Genomic DNA, 21852 nt, shown 5'->3' on the forward strand with positions numbered 1-21852 from the left:
TATAAGCAGGGCATATACACATGAAATGTACAATAGATTCTGAAGTGTGATTACAACTAGGGCAAAGATCAGGTCTTGGAGTCAAACTCCATGTACTACCATAAGATTTAAGAGGCAGGCAACCATATCTGAACTGAATATATAAACTCTTACTTAATGGGTCAAGAATTATATCCATAAATGGTTCCAGATACGGATACCATTTGAAATCAAAAAATTGTGAAGTCAATCTGCCGTGTGTTGAGCACAGCAGGTAATTTTCCCTGACATATATCCAGTAAACAGTTTTCAAATGGTTCTTCTGATCCTTCCTTATACTTTCTGGATGGCTCCAAAACTCGCTAAGACCCAATCTATAAAACCATTTTGAAATGTGGTTAAACCAAGGAATGGTAAGTACATTTGGTCTATCTAGGATGTCTTGAATAGACTCCTTATATGTAGATAGCTCAGGGGTGGTCCATACACGGACCCAGAAAAGCAATGGTCGTAGGGCAATTACATCTGAGATGCGTGAAAGGCCAAGGTCCCAGAACATTGGCAGCAGTGGGGTATTACGAGGACAAGCCAAAGTTGACCTTACAAAGTTGTTTTCCCCCACTGCAAGCTTGCCAGTGTTCGAGGACCCCCAAATTTCTGCCCCATAGACCGCAGCACTCTGTGCCTTAGCTCAGTAGATTTTAATGGTTGGAGTAATCACTCTCTCAGAGGTGGACTTGTGGAAGCGTAAAATAGCCCGAGATCTCTGTGCCAAAAGAGCTAAACTTTTATCAATTTGGGCCCCCCCAACGCAGATTGTTGCCAATTCTCACCCCCAAATAATCTATGGAGTTTACCATGCCTAGGGGGTTCCATTGTAGAGAATTGAATATCTCTTAGTGGGGCCACAGCCCAGGGTCATAAGTTTAGTTTTGCTATGATTAAGTTCAAGTCCATAGTCACCACAAAACAAACTAAACTTATCCACAAGTACCTGGAGACCCATAGGAGTTCTGGAGATCAGGAGGGAATCATCAGCAAATAGCAAAATTTGAATTTTGTAGTTATTCAAGGATGGAGCATCATTTTGGCAGTTGGTAACGACTTGCACCACCTCGTTGATAAACAATGTGAATAGAGTTGGGGCAAGAACACAGCCCTGGCGCACTCCTCTCCTAATATCTATTTTGTTGGTGAGTTCCCCCCGATTGCCCCATCTAACTTGTGCAAATGTTTTTTCATGTAACCTTTGAATTAGATGCACTAAGTTCCCTGGGATACCGATTTTGTTTAATACTCCCCATAGTTTCTCTCTTGGGACAAAATCAAATGCAGATCTTAGATCTACAAAAGCAACATAAAGTTTTTGCTTAGATAGGGTGACATACTTCCAGAAAAGTAATGACAGCCTGAAGACTTGGTCCATGGTGCTAGTTTTAGGCCGAAAGACGGCCTGTAAGGGGGATAAAATTTGATTATCTTGGATCCAATCAGTAAGCCTATCTAAGACTTGCTTAGCAAACGTCTTCTGAAGGATATCGATAAGGCTGATTGGTCGATAATTTACAGGTGAACCTACATCACCCTTTTTGTGAATCGGGATTATTTCTGCTCCACGCCAAGAATCTGGAATGGGGCTACCAGCTGCTATGGCATTAGACAATAAATTAATGTACCATGCCCATATCTTTGGTTCTGATTTAAACAGGTCCCCTGGGATCTTATCTGGACCAGGGGCTTTAGCCGGCCTCAGAGAATTAATTGCAGCTGTTGTTTCGGCTAAGGTAAAAACAATGCTCTCAGTTGAAGTCTTGGAAACAGCCCAACACTCATCATATCCAGGGTCCTCCAGAGCTTGCGATGCAGGCAAAGCATAGATTCCAGAAAAATAGGACACCCATCTTTCGGGCTGAATGTACATACCAATGTCATCATTACCCCTTTTCGAACTAGAGGTCAACAGCCGCCAAAAGGAACTATCATCTTGATGTTTAACTGCTTCAAGCAGCTTCTGCCATATCTCATTAACCCAGTCTTTTTTTGCTTGTTTCAGGGCATTAACATACCTACGTCGGGCCTCCTTAATAGCCTCTTGGGTGGAGTTTTTTACAGCCTCATTTAAATTAGATCTTGCTCGCACACAATCCTGATTGTACCAATCCCTACGAGGGAGGTCAACAGGTCTCAGTTTGGAAGGAATTTCCCTATAGAAGACACCCTGTAGGGAATCCACCAATTTATTGTGGATAGCCATAATGGGAATATCAGAAGCTTCTTGCTCCTCTTAAACTTCCATTTTTTTTTTTTAAAGATGAATATATTTCCCTAATCAAGTACGGGTTGGATTCAACCTTCGGCCAACAGACCCGAGAACGTCTATGATTCAGGTAAGGGAGTGGAACGTTAGTGATCATTGTGTGCTGGACTCTTAAAAATGCATGGTTGGTCAGTACAAGGCACAAAGGATTATGATTGCTATCCAAGCGAGGTAATATTTCCATGTCCAGTGAACTTGACCATAGCCTAATGTCCACCAGAATATAATCAATAGTACTAAAGGAAAGCCCTCGCTTGAAAGTATTAGCTCGCTCTGAATCAGATTTAGTGTGGCCATTACATTCTCTCAGGCCATATTTCAAACAAAGGGAGGACAACTGAGATGCAACACGGGAAGCAGGTAAAGACGCCATTTCCTTAGATTGGGGAATACCCCAATATTCGTCCTCCTCAGTAGTCAAATTGCTGATGGTATTGTCCAACACGAAAGAGCAATTGAAGTCACCTGCTATAATCAGATGATCTGAAGAGTCCAAAAGCTCTATATAATCCATCAGCTGGGTGACAACAATTGATTCTGACCCACGGGGAACAGATCTTGCATAAGTATTCAGAACTATCATCCTAAATCCAGGTCGGAATGTAAGTTGCACACCCAGCAGATCATAAGAATTAAACTTTATCATGGAGTGGTCACATTCTAGCTTGTTATTCAGTAAAATCATTAACCCTCCTATCTGTCTTCCAAAGCCACCAGAGGCAGGTTGGGCAACAGAATAATAAGTTGTAAAGCCTTGTGTGGATATCTGTTCTGCAGTCCAAGTTTCCTGAAAAAGACAGATATCTTGTTTATTAGCAAGGCTTACCCATTCCGGATCACCCAACTTTGACTTAATTCCTGCAACATTCCAAGATATAATATTAATTTTGGGAGGCGTGGATATTAACTTAGTTCTCAATAGGGAGGCAGTAAATGGAGTCCCTGTGAGTTGACACTCATCATTTACTGTTTTAGGAAGTACTGTGCAGGGGGCAATCAGTCAGTCCAATTCAGAAAGTAGAGGGGAAAGGTTCTCAGATTTGGATGTTAAAGAGTTGTCTGAAGAAGAAATAACCCCAGCTACAATAGTTCCAGATGTACAACATCCTCTACATAACGGGACCCCAGGGGGCTGACTACTAAGTCTAAGATTCGATTCCCTACCTGTACATAATGTACCTGTCCGTGTGTCGAAGGCCAGGAGATCATTAACTAGACTACTATCATTAAAAAGAATCGAAATATAATCAAATTCCGACCCTAACTGATTATATCTATGGACCTCACATATATCAGACCGGATAACAGAAAGACAGTTCCTCTGGGAGCGTATCCAATGAATGACTTTATTAATTAGAGAGTCACTCGACACTCTATTACCCTGAGGTAACTTTGGCACCCTAGTCAAATATATAATGGCGTCTTCCCTCCTCCTTCTTGACCTTCCCTTGAAGTCACGGGTCTGCGAGAGTGTTAAAAAATCAAGGTGTGTAGCTGAACGGGGACTAACACGACAGCTTGCTGCAGAGGGCATTCCTCCTAAGTTTAACTGAGAAGTTTTTGGACAAGGAATACCTTTATCCCCCCGTCCAGAGGTAGATCCACACTTATTTACACCTACTTTTGGAACTCGCTCATGGATGGAAGACATGGTCTGACAAACAGACCTGCCATGCCTTGGAGGGTTGCCGTTATTTCCCCTTACGATATTATGTGTAGAAAGAGATGTCGATTTGTCACCTAAGGTAAGGAAACTAGGTTTTTTGGTTTCCATCAGTGACTCAGAGGAAGGAACAGACTTATACGGCACAATACAATTACAACCAGACTTTTGATCATAGAGTCCAGAAATTTTGTTCATCAAAGATGCCAACAGACACTTAACATCATCTAGTTTCTGAGAAATGATAGCCAACTGAGAAGCTTCATTGTTGCCCATCTTACTATCCAGAGAGTCTTTGTCAGTTCCTTCTACGAATAAGGTTTGTAAATGACCAGGACTTACAGAATTAGAAGACAAAACCGAAAACCTATTTGAACAAGGAATAAAAATAGGAGGCGGAGACATGCACCTCAAGAAAGGTGCACCTTCTACAGGTAAACATCCATTTGTTTCCACCAAAGATGGTGAAGTCTCCAAAAGTGAAGGAATTACACCCTGGGAGTGAGGAGGAGGGTGTAAATCCGCCTTGACCTCTACTCTATGCATCTGTGTTTTATTTCTTGAAGAGATCAGGAATCTTTTTGGAAGGAATAGTGTCCAATATAGAAGGGCCAACAACAGAAGGACTCCTCAGTATAGCCTCAACCTCTTCAAACAATGAATCAATTGTTTTGAATTGCTGTAGATTTGTGGTAGAACATCCCTCCACTTTCCCAGCAGAACGTTTTTTGGGTTTTTTAACCCGAGAGTGGGGTACTGATACATCATCGGCCTTCCTCTTCCCCATATCGTCTATCTGATGGCCCAGCTAAATATTTCAAACACGTCTGGAAAAATGGCCCAGCCCTAGTTCCTACTATTGGATACAAATGGTATCAGGGGGAAAAGAAGCCCCTAGGAGCGAAAGACTTGCTCCACTGGCCCCTTTAATGCCGAGTGAAGCTCGTGATCAGATAAAACTAGTCAGACTAAACAGTCAAAATTCCTGAGACCTCTAGACCAAGTCCATGTAACAGAACAAACAAAAACTTTAGGGGGGTGGCCCAGCCCAGTCTCCTCCTGGCGATGACGGGCGCAAGATGGGCCCGCCCTTGGCCCGGGCTTTGCCCGGGCGCGTCCCGCGCAGCGGGAGCGCTGTTCTGGCTTTAAAGGGCTCCTGCCCTGGACACTCCTCCCAACACTGACGCGCTTCCCGCGGCGGCGGGAGCGCTGTTCTGATTTTAAAGGGCTCCTGCCCTGGACACTCCTCCCAACACTGACGCGCTTCCCGCGGCGGCGGGAGCGCTGTTCTGATTTTAAAGGGCTATGGTTGCCATTAAGTAACTATCTCTCACGCACTGCGAAGGAAATTTATTTTTCTCCTCCTTTTTAAAAAAATGTCAATATATTTCCTGTTTTTCTTCTTATATATACTTATTTCATCTTACATTCGCAGTAACTAATGTCTATTACCCCTCTCTCCACATGGCTATCACTTGATTCCCTTTTCTATCCCTATAGCTCTTCTCCCTCTCCCTCTCTTCTTTCTTTATTCAAACTTGGAGTCTTTGATACTATATTGCTGTATATGCCTAATTCATTTACATGTTTAATATGCATTTATAAGTACAATATTCCTTATGCATATATATTCACAACTGCATATCTCTGTCCTGGCAATGTTAAGTTAATGTTCTTGTATTTGACTCAATAAAAAACATCTTTAATAAAAAGATTCACGGTGACACGATTTATTTTTTGGGAGAGTTGTTTTGATTATTGTTAACTCTTGATCCACTGATCCAATTCTGATCATGCTCCTACTTTATTTAATGTAATCTTTGTCTTTTAGCTAGACCTACAGTTTCTTATGTCATTTGAAAACAGTGTTGTAAACTGTGACCCATTACACGTTCTTTCCATTGTTCACCTCATCTCATTCATCGTTATTTGATTATAAAAAATAATCATAAAAGAATAACATTTCACAATCAAACCAGACATGTTAAAAAGACACATTAAACATTTCAGCAGGTTAAAAAAATGTAAAAAGAACTACAAAAAGAAATAAATACCTATCTATCCTTTCTACTCATAAGTTAAAACAATGCCCAAACGGTTACAAATTCAAGACCTTATTCCAGGCAAAATAATACGCCCCAGTACCTTTACAATTGAATCTAACAAGGAAATGGTGGCGGTAACACCTAGAGTGCTGTCGATTACCCTTTTTAAAGACATCGACAATCACTGCAGATTTTCAAGAGTGGGCGATTTTAACCCGGGCAGTCACAATCAAAGCATTAGTCAAAACAGGGAATCAGAAGGAGACCTCACCCATACAGAGGTCCAGAGGAACCCTTCTGGGATGAGAGCTTTATTTGAGGGTCTGGCTAAGATGGCAGCACACACCTTCGACACATCAAAACTGATGTTGAAAGGAAAGGGGTAATCCTCCTCCTTGGCTATCCCCGACACAGCCTCATTTAGCGTGTAGACCATCTGGAAATTGGTCACCCATTGATCAGGAGAAATAGAGAAACTGATGTTGTCAGGTGCAGGCGCACAAAGCTGCTTCCGGTTGACAATAAGCCAGGATTCCCTAGATCCCCCAATTTACAAGTAGATATTAGTGGCTCCTAGGATGCTTCTTTAAGGGCTAATTTCCATTCATGGATGGCATTCTTGTAGGCCCTTCTAGCTGCTGCAATATCAACCTGATTACGAGGGTTTGAATTTAGAGCCTCACAGAGCTGCCCATTTGGCACCCTAAGGGTCCTATTAAACCAGCCAGTGCGAGCGTATCTCTGACCTTCAGACATTTCCCTCATGATGGCAGTAATAGAGGTGTTTAAGTCACTGAAAGCTTCCAGAACTGAAAAGGCAAAGGATCAATGAATAGTAGAGGTTCTAAGATAATATCTTGATTTGACTTAGCTACAGTTTCTGCCAATATCTGGATTGAAAGGCTACCCCATTTTACCCTCAAGCCCTTGTCCTGGGAGATCAAGTCCTTAAGCCAAGAACCAAATTAGAATTGCCACACTTACTTCAATAGGATTATGGTCACTATAACATTCTCAAGGACCACCCCCGGGCTGATAATGCTTATTAAGGACCAAGAGGCAAACACATAGTCAGTGGTGGTCTGCCTCCCCCCTACCAACAAACGTGAAAAGTTGGGCCAGCGAGTCAGTCCCCGAGGATACCAAGTTACAGAGACCCGCATGTCCCAAGGCATTCAACAACTTCCTCCCGTTTTGGTCAGGTGACAGCTGAGAAAACTACACGTCTCCACCTGAAAAGGGGTTGCTGGTGATTTGGCTGGTGCCTAACTTCACGTTTAAGTTGCCACTCAAAATAACATTAAAATGCTTGAGATGGTTAAGAGATCTAGCCTCGAGAATTGATAAGGCTTGGAATAAGACCTTGATCTGACACTCAGGATCCCTGAGTTATTAAAATGTACTACAAAGAAATGGAACTCACAGGAGACAGCTACCCAAAGAATCTGGATCCCAGTGTGTTTAAGGGGGAAGGGGATAATCCTGAGGTGTTTAGAGATGCAAACCATTGTGGCGAACCCCTTCTCATGCTCTATTGCCAGCGGCAGGGGTCGTTGCAATGCAAAAGCATTCAAAGCCATCCCAGGTAATCAATTCTTGGCTCCAAGTCTCCTGAAACATAACAACATCAAATTTTGTAACAAAGTTTAGCCAGTCGGGGTCTTGACACTTTCCCCTAACACCAGCCACATTCCAGCAGAGAATCTTTAAAGTTGGGCCCAGTAGTTGTGTTGGCCTGACCTCCTCCACAGGTTGCGGGGGTACAGGTGATAGTGACCTGTTGACTAAGGGCTTAGGGGATGGAACAAAAGTGACCGGTAGTCAGTCATTTTGGTCTAAGGCTGAAAGGGGGAGAAATCTATTTGATGTGGGCACATCAGGTCGCTTCACGCCCTACACACCCACAGAATCAGGAAATAGGGGCATAGAATACAGGTAACTGTAGAAAAAAAACAAGCAAATACATTTTAGTATTCAGATACCTGTCATGGGGTAATTTTGCACAACTGACCAGTCACCTAGCCAGTGAGGGTGACTTACAATTGATTGCAATGCAGTCCCGTCTTATAGTTTTCACAGCAGGGCCCACCCAACCCACCTCCTTACAAACGAAATGTCACTATGTTCCCTAACATTAAATTTTGTGTTTAGACACAACCAGTGACAAACCCTGTGGTCTAGCTTGGTGGTTGTTTCATTATTAATGTCACAGGTTTGGGGTACCCCCATCAGAATCGCCACATGGGGGCTGCAATCAGGTGGTAAGTTTAAAGTGGGTAACCCATTAGATAGCCTGGCCCCTCCCCTCACTCCCCACTGAGCCTGCTATTAGTCAGTTCATCCTGAATAACAGAGGGTCCACACCCATCACGGTTAGCTGTCAAAGGGGCTGCCACAATTGGCACAGTAGGCTGAGTAGCAATCAAAGCAATTGGTGGAAGGCCAACAGCCGAACAAGCAGAGCACCCACTGCAAGATGGGTTGAAACTCGGGTTGGGGCTGGGCTTTACGAACTGGCTATACCAGAAAATGGATGGGCACCATTTCTCACATTAAAGGAAGAGATGGATTTACATAGTACCAAATCGGTGGTCTCTAAACTAGTCAGCATCTCCAATAAGGGAAACATACTTTGTACAATGATGTCCTTTAGTTGTCAAAGGCACGGTCCCAATCATACATTACATGGGGTGGGAAACCTAACTCAACCCCAGGAGGTTCCAGATTACTTGAAGGACGGATTTGGCACTTAACATTTCCATCTCATTTTTGTTGGCGCTTTTTCCTCTCTTAGGGCGGGCAGGCACTGTTATTGAGGGCATCAGGTAATTTACGCTTAAGCGGCCGGTCCTGGGCCTCAAAAGGAGGACTAGGGAGAGACGACAGACCTGTAAGGCTCAAGTGGGCCTGTGGGGCTATCTCCCCTGGTAGAACCAGTTGAGGAACCAACAAATGTCCTCGCCCACCCTCCAACTCCAACGAGAGCCTATGAACCGCCAAATCGATCTCCTTTGAAATAACACCAACCGCCCGGGCCAGGAAAGAGTCTAGAGTGGTGCTTCTGAAGGCCCTGGGGTGGAATCTTTAGCACCCGGAGGAAGCCCTTGTGGCTTTGTAGGTACCTCGGATCCTGGCGTGCTGAGTCTCCGTGTAAGAGGCACTGTAAGAGGCACCGTGGGAAATTAAGTCCAGCACAGTGAATTCAAGCTTCCCCCTTTCCATTGTTTCTCACATTACATATCCAAAACTGAGATAAGGATACTTCATGTGGAAACCGCAGACTATTATAAGGAATTAGTCCAACAGGAGAAAGACAGACACACAAATATATACTTGTGCATACGGCTACTGTAAACAGTATGTTAATAGTGCTCTTAAATCTTCAAATGTGTTTTAGCTACGAATATTTCAGAATTCTCAGAAGTGTAAAATTAGTTGCTAAACTAAGAACAATTTAAAACATTACATCTAAATGTGCACTTCACAAGTATTTTCTATTAAAGAGCTCATGCCAGCAGTGGCCTTTCTATGCCTTATTGCATTTTTTGGGAAACCTGCTTTTCTCCATGGGACACCCTTTATAGAAGTAATGTTTGTCAGCATTAAAAGCTATTTATGAAAGCATTTTATGAGGTCACGAGACTCCAAGGTGGAAATGCAAGGCAATAAAATCTGTGAGTTAAAAAGCAAATGCGTTTAGCCTGAATGAACACGAATAAATCAGCTAACACAATTTCACAGGCACCGGAAAAGCCATGCGAGTGGTTTTCTCGCCGTAAAGGTCACTTGTTTTACCACGCTGAAGAACACCTAGTAGCACTTTCAGTTGTGACACGCTGTTCTGGGATACTACGCCTACTTACCGAGAATCGCTACCTTCTCCAAAGATAAGCCGTTGCAAGACACAGCCTTGAACCGCTGCCAACACTCCACATGGGCCACCCTAAAAAGAGGACCAGAGAACAGCTGGATTACACAGTAAACACATGGTATCTACAGAGAAATGGTCACGCTTCTCTGGAATGTGTTCAATTATGGTTTTGCATATGATTTCGATCTCTGTGTTTTCGCATTTGACCTCATTCACAAAACGTTTTATGTACCTACGGGACACGAACAGCAAAAAGTGTCAGATGAGCACACAAATGGCAGATCCTCATCCACATAATTAACATTTGCGCATACTGACTACGCTGAAAAATAAGTGAAGTGGGCGGAATTTTTGCAATTATGGTAGGATGGTAGGCGGGGCAGCGTAAGTGCATATTGCTATTCCTAAAGTGGTGAACAAATAAAGTGCGAAAGGGGAGGTATACACAGAGTTCACCTTCCCTTAACTATAACTACGTGACAACTAGTACTCAAGGGGTAAAGGCGTAACTGCAAATATGGAAAAATCTATTCGCCTTAGTGACAAAGATAGACTCACACGTCGTTTTTTCACTTATAAAGGCACTGTTGAACCCAAGGGCAAACCTACACTTTTGTGCTATTTACCATTTCCGAATGTAGATTTACACCTGGGTGTAGACTTACATGTCTCCACACCCTGAAGCCAAGGGGTAGAGACATCAAAGAGTACATTTATGAGTATAAAGTTAATATTAGTAACTTTTCCCATGTAGGCGGAGATCTCAATCACCGGTGCGAATATCATCCAATGGTAAAGTATAGGGAAAAGTAAGAAAGTTTGCTCATTTATTAAAAAAATTAGAAAAAATATTTAAATGTACAATAACACAGCAAATTAATTTAAAATAAATACTGATAACCTAGAAATAATAAAATAAAATGTTACAGCATATGAACTCGTAAAACGTAATCCTTATTAAATATTAAAATAATTAAAATAAACCAATCATTAATATTCTTTTTTGATCAAAAAATAAAAAATGCTACCCATAATAGCATATGCATATGTAATTAATGTTCACTAAACTTAAATACATGGTATTTGTGTAATTAATTTAAATACATTTTACATGTTTGTTAAAAGTGTGATTTAATTATGTTTTAAAAATAAGTTAATTATTCATGTTATACATTTTTGTGTCGTTTTGGGCTGTAGTAACTTTAGGAGTGATTGTGAATACCTATGGGTGACTCTTTTAGACTTGGGTGTCCGTGTAGCATGTGCCCACCCTTAAACTCATTATCACCACTCAATAAACCCTTCCTGTTTTGTAATGAGTATTCAACATTATCCAACCACCCCCCTTGGTCCCAGAAAACATGTTTACTACAAAAACGTCGACTTACCAGGGCAGAGTTATGGCATAGAAAAGATGGGAGAGCCAGAGGTAGAGAATGCCGCTTGTAGGTTATTTAGTAGCATTTTATAGTTTGTGAGTAGTAATAGTCTAGGCCTAATTCATTTACCAAAAATACAATTTGGTAATAGGCCCCTATATGTTGAAATATGGAGGAAAAAGTCCTTTCTCAGGGTGTAAACCCTCACCTTCCCAAAGGTGTCATGCTTTTTCGGAGGGCTTCTACTCAAATTGACCCAATTGTGTGAACCAATGTGGGCTGCTTTCCCCTTAAAGGGGAGCTCCTCGTTCCCTGCAGGTTCGTGTTTTTTGATGGAGGTGTCCTTATATGTAGAGGAAGAAGGAAAGAACCTGGAATACTAAAACTACATCCTCAGACTACAAGCGTGATTCCGGTCTCCAGAGTAAAATAAAAATGAAGGGGAATATTACCGTCGAAAGCAAGGAACCTTTCCTTCAAACAAGAACAATATTTTCCCTTCTTTACCGTTACCCCCGAAGTACTCAAGTGGTGAAAACTGACAAAGCGGCAACACGGGTTTTCGTACAAAGTATTTACAACCTTCAGGGCACAGGTGCCTTTACATTTTTTTTTTAAGGGGGGAGGGGTTATAAGAAGCGTAGTTAGGGTGAAAGAGGCCCGGTAACACCTTCATACACTTGGTGGGATACTGAAAGGATTTCTCCACAAGGTAAAACATTTCCGTACAGGGAATAAGATTTGCCTTGCGGTTAAAAAATGAGCGTTTGCCCATCGACAGTGACTCTAAAACAGTGGGATGTTCACTCTAACGACAGTTTGTAGCTGTACGGTTTGGGCTAACCGACATAGGTTTGGAAAATTACAAAAGGAGTGGTTTCATCAGCTGTACACCTGTCAAAACTCGGCACTGCCAGGAATGAGTAAACCTATGATTTTATCTTAATATTTTTTTTTTTTTAGAAACATCCACCCGCCATCACCTCAGAAATATAGAAGGAGTAGCTCTTCAAAATAAACATGCAACACACCAAATTAGTCACACAGTGGCCAACTGATTAAATAACAGCAAGAAAAAACTGTCGTCGGAGAGAATATTGAAATGGAAGATAAAATAACACAAGACAAACACCAGAAAAATAAAAAGGGAGAAAAAAAATATGTAGTTGGCTAAAATTACAAAAACTTCAACTCGTTTGTAAAAGGTAAAGGAAGAATCTAGGCTAAATCCCAGGGATTTACTAAACTGAGAAAGATGCTGAAACACCAATCAAGGAGACCTGCAGTCCAAAGACTGATACGGGTTTTAGGATAATGTCTCAAAATAAGCAGAAAAAAACTTTTTCATAGTTCAGCATTCAAAGTGACAAAAGCAAAAAACGAAGATGAAAATGCTTGAATAAGGCTTAACATTTGGTGATTATTTTAGAAAAGATACCATTCCACCATTTTTTGCTCACTATAATATTACAGACATGTTCCAGCCATATGGAAATCGGGATTCCCAGCGCATCCAAACGGAGACTAGATGAGAAGGCGCCTTTGGATGATGGCTGCAGCATTAAAAACGTTTTGTTCAAATACTTCAGAAGAATGAAGGCTCTCTGAGTTATCAGGGAATAAACTTGGAAGCCGTGAAAGTGGTCGCAGGACGGCTAACGCGTTAACGATGCATATACTAAGGAAGACTTGAATGGGATATGTTTTTAAAAAGTGACAGTCATAAGCAGCACAGTCCCAGTGAGGTTGGCTATCTTTCAGTGTTGGCATCAGGGCATTTTGACCCTTTCACTAAACAGAGCCCGCAGATCTCCAAGGCAGTCTGTCCTTGTGATAAAGAAAGCTTGGGGCCTACATCTTTAGTAAAAGCAGACTGGAGTACTCATTATACTTTGTTCTACAACCGGGTGCTCACAGTGTGATGATAATAGATTTTTTAACCTGCCTTTTGCAGTATTTTTTATTTTAATGTTGTTATATATTTTATTGGTGGCACACGTCTGTCACTGGAATATGACCAGATATACTATGGGGAAACATCCATCTGAAATAGGCTCAAACTTACCTTCAGCCGACCCTTGTTCCTTTGAGATAGGGAGTGCAGGACTAGAGCAAACTCAAACAGCAGTATAAACGTTGCAGTTTAGGCATACTAAAGATAACTTTACGCTTAGTTCCTAGTACCATGCACAGAGCAGAGAGAACAATTGATCAAGGCATAATATTCAAGACACCAGTGGTACGCAGGGCTAGACTAAATAATCCCAGACACTCCAGAAGGCGAAGGTTGCTATATGCACAATAGGTAGGGTAAAATGCTGAAATGGGATCATCCTGATAGTGGAACTCTACCAGGAATATAGGAATATGCTCATTGATAAGCTGTCACAAGAATAAGAGGAAGCACAAGGAAAGCACATCATTCTACAGTTCATTTCGGGGGTATAGATCTTTTATTGCAAAGTGCGAAGGGCCCAAGAGGCTGTGCAGCCTAGAGTGTTCTACACGGACGTCATTTCTGGCTTGTCCCTAACAACCCCTAGCACTGCCTTTGCGACCCCTGGCCTCAGGGGTGGCAAAATCAATGCCAGGAATACAGGGCAGCACGTCTTTATGAACGCCCTGACTGCACTTTCCTCATTTTCTGTATTTTTTAACACTAATAGTGAATAATACAAACTAACTATTATTCACTATGCGTGTAATAAAAATGGACTACAATGGGCTGAAATATGACCCTCCCTCGCATCTGCTGTAAGTAAAAATGCTTTTAAGTAAAACATGTGTGTGCTTGCGGGTGAGAGTGTGTGTATATGGCAGGCAGTATGTGCATGTGTGAATGTGTATGCATGTGTAAGCATGTGTGTGTGAGTGAAAGTAAAGGGCAAGTGGCATGTAATGTGGCTTCCGCTACCCTTGGCATTTTGGTGAATTAGCGCCCAAGGTGTTCTGTCCTTTGTCATGCAGTTTCAGTAGCCTCTATCAGGATGCCGAGTCTTTAATTACAGTGTATGGCGAAACCTGGACAGTCAGGCTGGCTGAAGTAGGGCCACTGATTTGTGACACTTGGTGCATGCAGTCTGTGAGGCAGAGATGCTAACAACTAGGCAGTTTTGTCATTTAATCCTGAAAAAGCACTGGATTCAGCAGAATGGGACTTCACGTGTCAGGCTTTGAACCAAATATATTAGGGCCCCAGGTTAGTTAAATGGGTGAAATTGATTTTCGCTATAACACTAATGAGGCTAAAGGGACATTCTATAGAAGTGGGAGACTGAAAAGGGAGCATGACAAGTCAAGGAGGTGCGTGGATATCTTGGCTACTTTCTACAATGTAGGAGTATCAGAAAGAATGGCAGGATGGACTTTGTAATACTAATTATCCCTCAAGTCTAACCGCTCTGAATTCATAAACTCACACCAGCCTCTCTGTAGACCAGGAACATACAGGTCTGACCAGACCCTTAATCTACCCGAGCTCCAAAAAGGAACCGCCTAACTGAACAAGACGGGGCCCTGATCCAGCTAGAATATTTAAAATTCCATCATCATTCTGGTAACTATTAAAGCACACGCACCATTGCCTACTTTCTAATTTCCTTTCAAAATGTTGCTGTGGAGTAGTGATTTCAGTCATGATATTATTACTACAGATTTGCTTTAACCCCTTCTGTGCCGCGGACGTAGTGGTTACGTCCCGCGGCACAGTGCTGCTGTGCCGAGGACGTAACCACTACGTCCTCGGCACACAGCCCAGAGGGAGCGCTCTCGCTCCCTCTGTGTGCTTCCCCCCACCCCCCCAAAGTCAGGGATGGAAGGGGAAGCCCTTCCCCTTCCACCCCCGACCCCCCCACCCCCCCATAATGACGTCAGCGCGCGATCGCGCGCTGACTTCATTATGGGGATTTCGCCGCACAGGAAGCCATTTGCTTCCTGTGCGGCGACGAGGAAAGAGGTGAGTTCCTCTTCCCGGTGGGTGGGGGGTTTGGGCTAAAGAGGCACCGGGGGAAAGGAAAGGCTTTTCCTTTCCCCCGGTGTCTCTTTGAGCATTCCTGCTGCCCGATCGCATTGCGATCGGGCAGCAGGAATGCCCACTAGACACCAGGGATTTGTTTTTTTTGTTGTTTGCTCGTGTTTCTTGCTGGCGGGGAGCGGCCCCTTGGGCAAGGGTCGCTCCCCTTGTGGGGGCAATTAGTTACGGCCATTTCTGCCCCCCTTGGGGGCAGATTGGCCTACTTTTTAGGCGGATCTGCCCCCAAGGGGGGCAGAAACCACTGGATCACCAGGGATTTATATTTTCTGTGCAGGTATGTTGGGAGGGGGTGCCCCCTTGGGCAAGGGGCGCCCCCCCCAAGGGGGCAGAGAACTGTTGGCCATTTCTGCCCCCCTTGGGGGCAGATCGGCCTATTTTTTTTAGGTCCATCTGCCCCCAAGGGGGGCAGAAGCCACTTAGGCACCAGGGATTGTGTGTGTAGTGGATGGGGGGGCGCCCCCTTGGGCAAGGGTCGCTCCCCTTTGGGGGGCATGTCTTTTAGGGCCATTTCTGCCCCCCTTGAGGGCAGATCAGCCTATTATTTTTAGGTTGATCTGCCCCAAGGGGGGCAGAAACCACTAGAACGCCAGGGATGTTTTTTTATGTGTTTATTTTTGTGGGGGGGGGCGTCCCCTTGGGCACGGGGCGCCCCCCCAAGGGGGGCATTGACCTGTTGGCCATTTCTGCCCCCCCTGGGGGCAGATGGGCCTATTTTTCTAGACCCACCTGCCCCCAAGGGGGGCAGAAGCCACGTAGACACCAGGGATAGTGTGTGTGTGTGTTAGTGGATGGGGGGGGGCTTGGGCAAGGGTCGCCCCCCACTTTGGGGGCACATGTACCCAGGCCATTTCTGCACCCCTTGGAGACAGATCAGCCTATTATTTTTAGGCTGATCTGCCCCCAAGGGGGGCAGAAACCACTAGAACGCCAGGGATTTTTTTTTATGTGTTTATTTTTGTGGGGGGGTGTCCCCTTGGGCACGGGGCGCCCCCCCAAGGGGGGCATTGACCTGTTGGCCATTTCTGCCCCCCCTGGGGCAGATGGGCCTATTTTTCTAGACCCACCTGCCCCCAAGGGGGGCAGAAGCCACGTAGACACCAGGGATAGTGTGTGTGTGTGTGTGTGTTAGTGGATGGGGGGGGGGCTTGGGCAAGGGTCGCCCCCCACTTTGGGGGCACATGTACCCAGGCCATTTCTGCACCCCTTGGAGACAGATCAGCCTATTATTTTTAGGCTGATCTGCCCCCAAGGGGGGCAGAAACCACTAGAACGCCAGGGTTTTTTTTTTTATGTGTTTATTTTTGTGGGGGGCGTCCCCTTGGGCACGGGGCGCCCCCCCAAGGGGGGCATTGACCTGTTGGCCATTTCTGCCCCCCCTGGGGGCAGATGGGCCTATTTTTCTAGACCCACCTGCCCCCAAGGGGGGCAGAAGCCACGTAGACACCAGGGATAGTGTGTGTGTGTGTGTGTGTTAGTGGATGGGGGGGGGCTTGGGCAAGGGTCGCCCCCCACTTTGGGGGCACATTTACCCAGGCCATTTCTGCACCCCTTGGAGACAGATCAGCCTATTATTTTTAGGCTGATCTGCCCCCAAGGGGGGCAGAAACCACTAGAACGCCAGGGATTTTTTTTTATGTGTTTATTTTTGTGGGGGGGTGTCCCCTTGGGCACGGGGCGCCCCCCCAAGGGGGGCATTGACCTGTTGGCCATTTCTGCCCCCCCTGGGGCAGATGGGCCTATTTTTCTAGACCCACCTGCCCCCAAGGGGGGCAGAAGCCACGTAGACACCAGGGATAGTGTGTGTGTGTGTGTGTGTTAGTGGATGGGGGGGGGGCTTGGGCAAGGGTCGCCCCCCACTTTGGGGGCACATGTACCCAGGCCATTTCTGCACCCCTTGGAGACAGATCAGCCTATTATTTTTAGGCTGATCTGCCCCCAAGGGGGGCAGAAACCACTAGAACGCCAGGGTTTTTTTTTTATGTGTTTATTTTTGTGGGGGGCGTCCCCTTGGGCACGGGGCGCCCCCCCAAGGGGGGCATTGACCTGTTGGCCATTTCTGCCCCCCCTGGGGGCAGATGGGCCTATTTTTCTAGACCCACCTGCCCCCAAGGGGGGCAGAAGCCACGTAGACACCAGGGATAGTGTGTGTGTGTGTGTGTGTTAGTGGATGGGGGGGGGCTTGGGCAAGGGTCGCCCCCCACTTTGGGGGCACATTTACCCAGGCCATTTCTGCACCCCTTGGAGACAGATCAGCCTATTATTTTTAGGCTGATCTGCCCCCAAGGGGGGCAGAAACCACTAGAACGCCAGGGATTTTTTTTAATGTGTTTATTTTTGTGGGGGGGCGTCCCCTCGGGCACGGGGCGCCCCCCCAAGGGGGGCATTGACCTGTTGGCCATTTCTGCCCCCCCTGGGGGCAGATGGGCCTATTTTTCTAGACCCACCTGCCCCCAAGGGGGGCAGAAGCCACGTAGACACCAGGGATAGTGTGTGTGTGTGTGTGTGTGTGTTAGTGGATGGGGGGGGGCTTGGGCAAGGGTCGCCCCCCACTTTGGGGGCACATGTACCCAGGCCATTTCTGCACCCCTTGGAGACAGATCAGCCTATTATTTTTAGGCTGATCTGCCCCCAAGGGGGGCAGAAACCACTAGAACGCCAGGGATTTTTTTTTATGTGTTTATTTTTGTGGGGGGGTGTCCCCTTGGGCACGGGGCGCCCCCCCAAGGGGGGCATTGACCTGTTGGCCATTTCTGCCCCCCCTGGGGGCAGATGGGCCTATTTTTCTAGACCCACCTGCCCCCAAGGGGGGCAGAAGCCACGTAGACACCAGGGATAGTGTGTGTGTGTGTGTGTGTGTTAGTGGATGGGGGGGGGGGGGCTTGGGCAAGGGTCGCCCCCCACTTTGGGGGCACATGTACCCAGGCCATTTCTGCACCCCTTGGAGACAGATCAGCCTATTATTTTTAGGCTGATCTGCCCCCAAGGGGGGCAGAAACCACTAGAACGCCAGGGATTTTTTTTTTGTGTTTATTTTTGTGGGGGGGCGTCCCCTTGGTCACGGGGCGCCCCCCCAAGGGGGGCATTGACCTGTTGGCCATTTCTACACCCCCTGGGGGCAGATGGGCCTATTTTCTTAGGCCCACCTGCCCCCAAGGGGGCAGAAGCCACTTAGGCACCAGGGATAGTGTTGTGTGTGTTTTTTTTGTTTTTTTTTGTTTGAGGGCTGTCCCCTTTGGCAAGGGTCGCTCTCCATGGGGACACAGTACTAAAGGTATTTTCTGGCTTCCTTGGGGCAGACAGGCCTATTTTTTTAGTAGGCCCATCTGCCCCTATGACAGAATCCACTTAGGCACCAATTTCTAAAATGTTTGATGGTGGGGTGTTTGTCAACTGAAGAAGTCTTTGCATTTGTGATAAAAAAAATTTTCCTCCTTTTTGTTCTAGTTCAAAGCTTTTGCTTTATTTGCTGTGGCTCCTTGCGGTTTTGGCGGTGGTTGACCTGCAGTTTGCACAGTTGCATGTTTTAGGTAAGTAAAAACAATTTACTCCAAAGGAGTATTGTTGCCATGCATGAATGACATGTTTGTAGGGGGTGTACTAAATGCAGGATTGTGTGTGAAATTGTCCTTAGGTTTGTGCACAATGATATTTGTTTTGTCTTATTTCTAATTTGCCTTTCTTTCTTTCTTTTTAGTGGGATATCATTGGTGATTGCTGTGTAGTTGCTGGTGAATCAAGCTTTTTCAGGCAAGTGAGCGGTATAGTTTTTGAGTTTGTAACTCTTACTAACAAAGCTACACTTTGTTACTTGTCTTACACAGTGCTGGTTGTTGGTGGTGAATTTGTCCAGTTAATTTTAGCAGGAGAGATCATGGCTAGCCGCAGGATGACCGCTCAGCAGGTGGTTGGTATGCTTTTTGAGTCACAGTCTGATCATGACTATGAGACGGACTCTGCATCTGAGGCAGAGGAGGAAGTCAGAGATTCTGGCAGTGATGTTTCTGTTGGAGGGGAATCTTCTGATGATGAAGCCACACTCAGTGCAGATGAAGGTTCTGTTTTAGAGGAGGACATTGATGTGCCAATAGTGCAGCAACCTGGGGCTGAAAGGTTTCCCGTTAGAAGACCTGATGTCTGGGTTGCCCCAAACATGGAGCAGCCAGAGTTGCCTGCCTTTACTGGTCTCCCGGGGTGTAACGCCAATACAGAGAACTTTATGCCTATCAATTTCTTTGAGTTATTCATGGATGATGTGTTTTTGGAAGAGATTGTTGAGCAGACTAATTTGTATGCGGAGCAGCATTTGAGGGATAACGCTGCTAGACTTAGGCCACACTCTAGAGCTGCCCAGTGGATTCCCACAAATTTGGAGGAGCTAAAAAAGTTTTTGGGTTTGACTTTTTTGATGGGGTTGATAAGGAAGCCGTCACTGGCTTCTTATTGGTCTACTAGTCCCTTGATGGCAACAGCTATATTTCCAGCTACCATGAGTCGTAATCGGTATTTGCTTCTTCTTAGGATGCTGCATTTTGTTGACAATGCATTAGCCTTGCCACGAGATCACCCAGATTCTGACCGTCTTTTTAAGATTAGGCCTGTCCTTGATCATTTTGTAGATCGGTTTTCGGAGGTCTATGTTCCAGGCAAAGAGATAAGTGTGGACGAGTCTTTGGTCCTCTTCAAGGGTCGTTTGGTTTTTAGGCAGTACATTCCTAGCAAAAGGGCACGATATGGAATTAAATTGTATATGCTGTCTGAAAGTAGGACAGGATATGTGTATAGTTTCCGTGTGTACACTGGTAGGGATTCCAATATTGACCCCCCTGGTTGTCCTCCCACTTTTGGAGTTACTGAGAAAATAGTGTGGGATCTTGGTAGACGACTGTTCAACAAAGGTCACCATTTGTATGTAGATAACTTCTACACTGGTGTGCAGTTGTTCAAGGAATTGTTTAGAGTGGACACAGTTGCTTGTGGCACAATCCGTTCTAACCGGAAAGGCTATCCAAGGGAGCTTGTCTGTAAAAAACTTGAGAGGGGACAGTGCTGTGCCTTGCGGAACGAGGAGCTGCTAGCTTTGAAATTTTCAGACAAGAGGGATGTCTACATGCTAAGTACCATCCATGATGAGAGTACTTCCCCTGTGACTGTTTGGGGCCAGGTTGCTGAAGCGCGCAAACCTGTGTGCATTTTAGATTATAATAAGCACATGGGAGGTGTAGATAGAGTTGACCAGAGGTTGGAACCTTATACTGCTATTCGTAAGTCTTATGTTTGGTATAAGAAGTTAGCACTTCACCTCTTCCACTTAGCAACCTTCAATGCTTTTATTGTGTTTAGGGATAGGTCTCCAGACTCAAAGATGACATTTGTGAAATTTCAGGAGTCAGTGATAGAGAGCCTTATTGTGGTGGAACAGGCCAGAGTTCCTAGAGAAGCAGTGGTGGAGGATGTGGCTAGATTGAAAGATCGCCACTTTGCTGAGCACATTCCTCCCACACCCAAAAAAGACTTTCCAGCTAAGAAATGTAGAGTGTGTTTTCGAAGAGGTATCCGGAGGGAGACTCGAATGTACTGCCCAGATTGTCCTTCAAAGCCTGGGCTGTGTGTCGGTGCTTGTTTTAAGAATTACCACACCCAGAAGAATTTCTGGGAACAACCATGAGTGTAAACTCATGTCTGTTTTGTATTTTCATGTGTTTAGTTTCATGGTTAGCATTTCTGTCATGTTGTTAGTTAGAGCTTTTGTGTTTGTTGTTTTGTAATTCTTTCTACTTAGTTAGGGGTTCCTCTGTTAAAAAAAAAAAAAAATATGATGCCATTGTGTGTGGAGTGGGGCTTGGCTGAGACTGTACATATTGACTTGATGTTGGCTACTGCAACACACTGCAAGCCAAACACCAGTCCACACACTCCCATCAGCTGGTGTGATTGTTGTATCAGGCATGTGGGCGTATGTAAGTGATGGGCCCTTGAGTGGCGCTGTCTGTCGATGTGAGTGTTGTAATGTGCTGGGCCCGTGGCTGGCGGTGTGAATGGCCTTGTGTGTGTCATGTATGAAAGTTGTGTGAATGGACTGTAAAGCGGTTGGTGCCTTGTCGCGGCTTTACAGCTCACGAGCTGTGAGTCATTGGTTCAGTTTTTTGCCTTTCAGTTACTAACAGTGCTTTTCATTTTTGTGAAAGCTCTTGTTAGTAAAATTTGATCCACTGAACCATCACTCACCCTCGTGCCAAATCCAACCAGTATGTGTGGTAAAAATGACCAAACCTGCTCCGCTGTAATCAGGCGTCGCAGCACACCTATGACACGCTAGGTGCCTCAGGTGGGACCCCGATGATGAAGCATGCCACCAACTTGGTTGGTGGGTGAGGGGTCTTTTTCACATAACCTAAGTGTGTTTCTTTTCAAAATTTTAGTGTTTGGCACATCACGGACGTATGTGGGCACATCAAAACGATATATTACAAAACTACCTGTGTTTGGGGGGGGAGAGGGCACCTATGTTTTTGGTCCTGCGTGCGGCCTTCATCTAGGGAAACCTACCAAACCCAGACATTTTTTA

General features: G+C 45.1%; 1 protein-coding gene across 2 annotated transcripts in view; it reads right to left on the minus strand.

The window, feature by feature from the left end:
- Positions 1–21852, minus strand: part of MINDY4 (MINDY lysine 48 deubiquitinase 4) — a 680820-nt gene that overhangs the window by 279996 nt on the left and 378972 nt on the right. For both annotated transcript variants that reach the window (XM_069211042.1, XM_069211041.1), the window contains exon 9: positions 9868–9947. In XM_069211042.1, the coding sequence (XP_069067143.1) occupies positions 9868–9947 (80 nt within the window). The remainder of the gene's footprint in view (positions 1–9867; positions 9948–21852) is intronic.

This window comes from Pleurodeles waltl, chromosome 10 (genome assembly GCF_031143425.1).
Source record: "Pleurodeles waltl isolate 20211129_DDA chromosome 10, aPleWal1.hap1.20221129, whole genome shotgun sequence".
NCBI lineage: Eukaryota > Metazoa > Chordata > Amphibia > Caudata > Salamandridae > Pleurodeles > Pleurodeles waltl.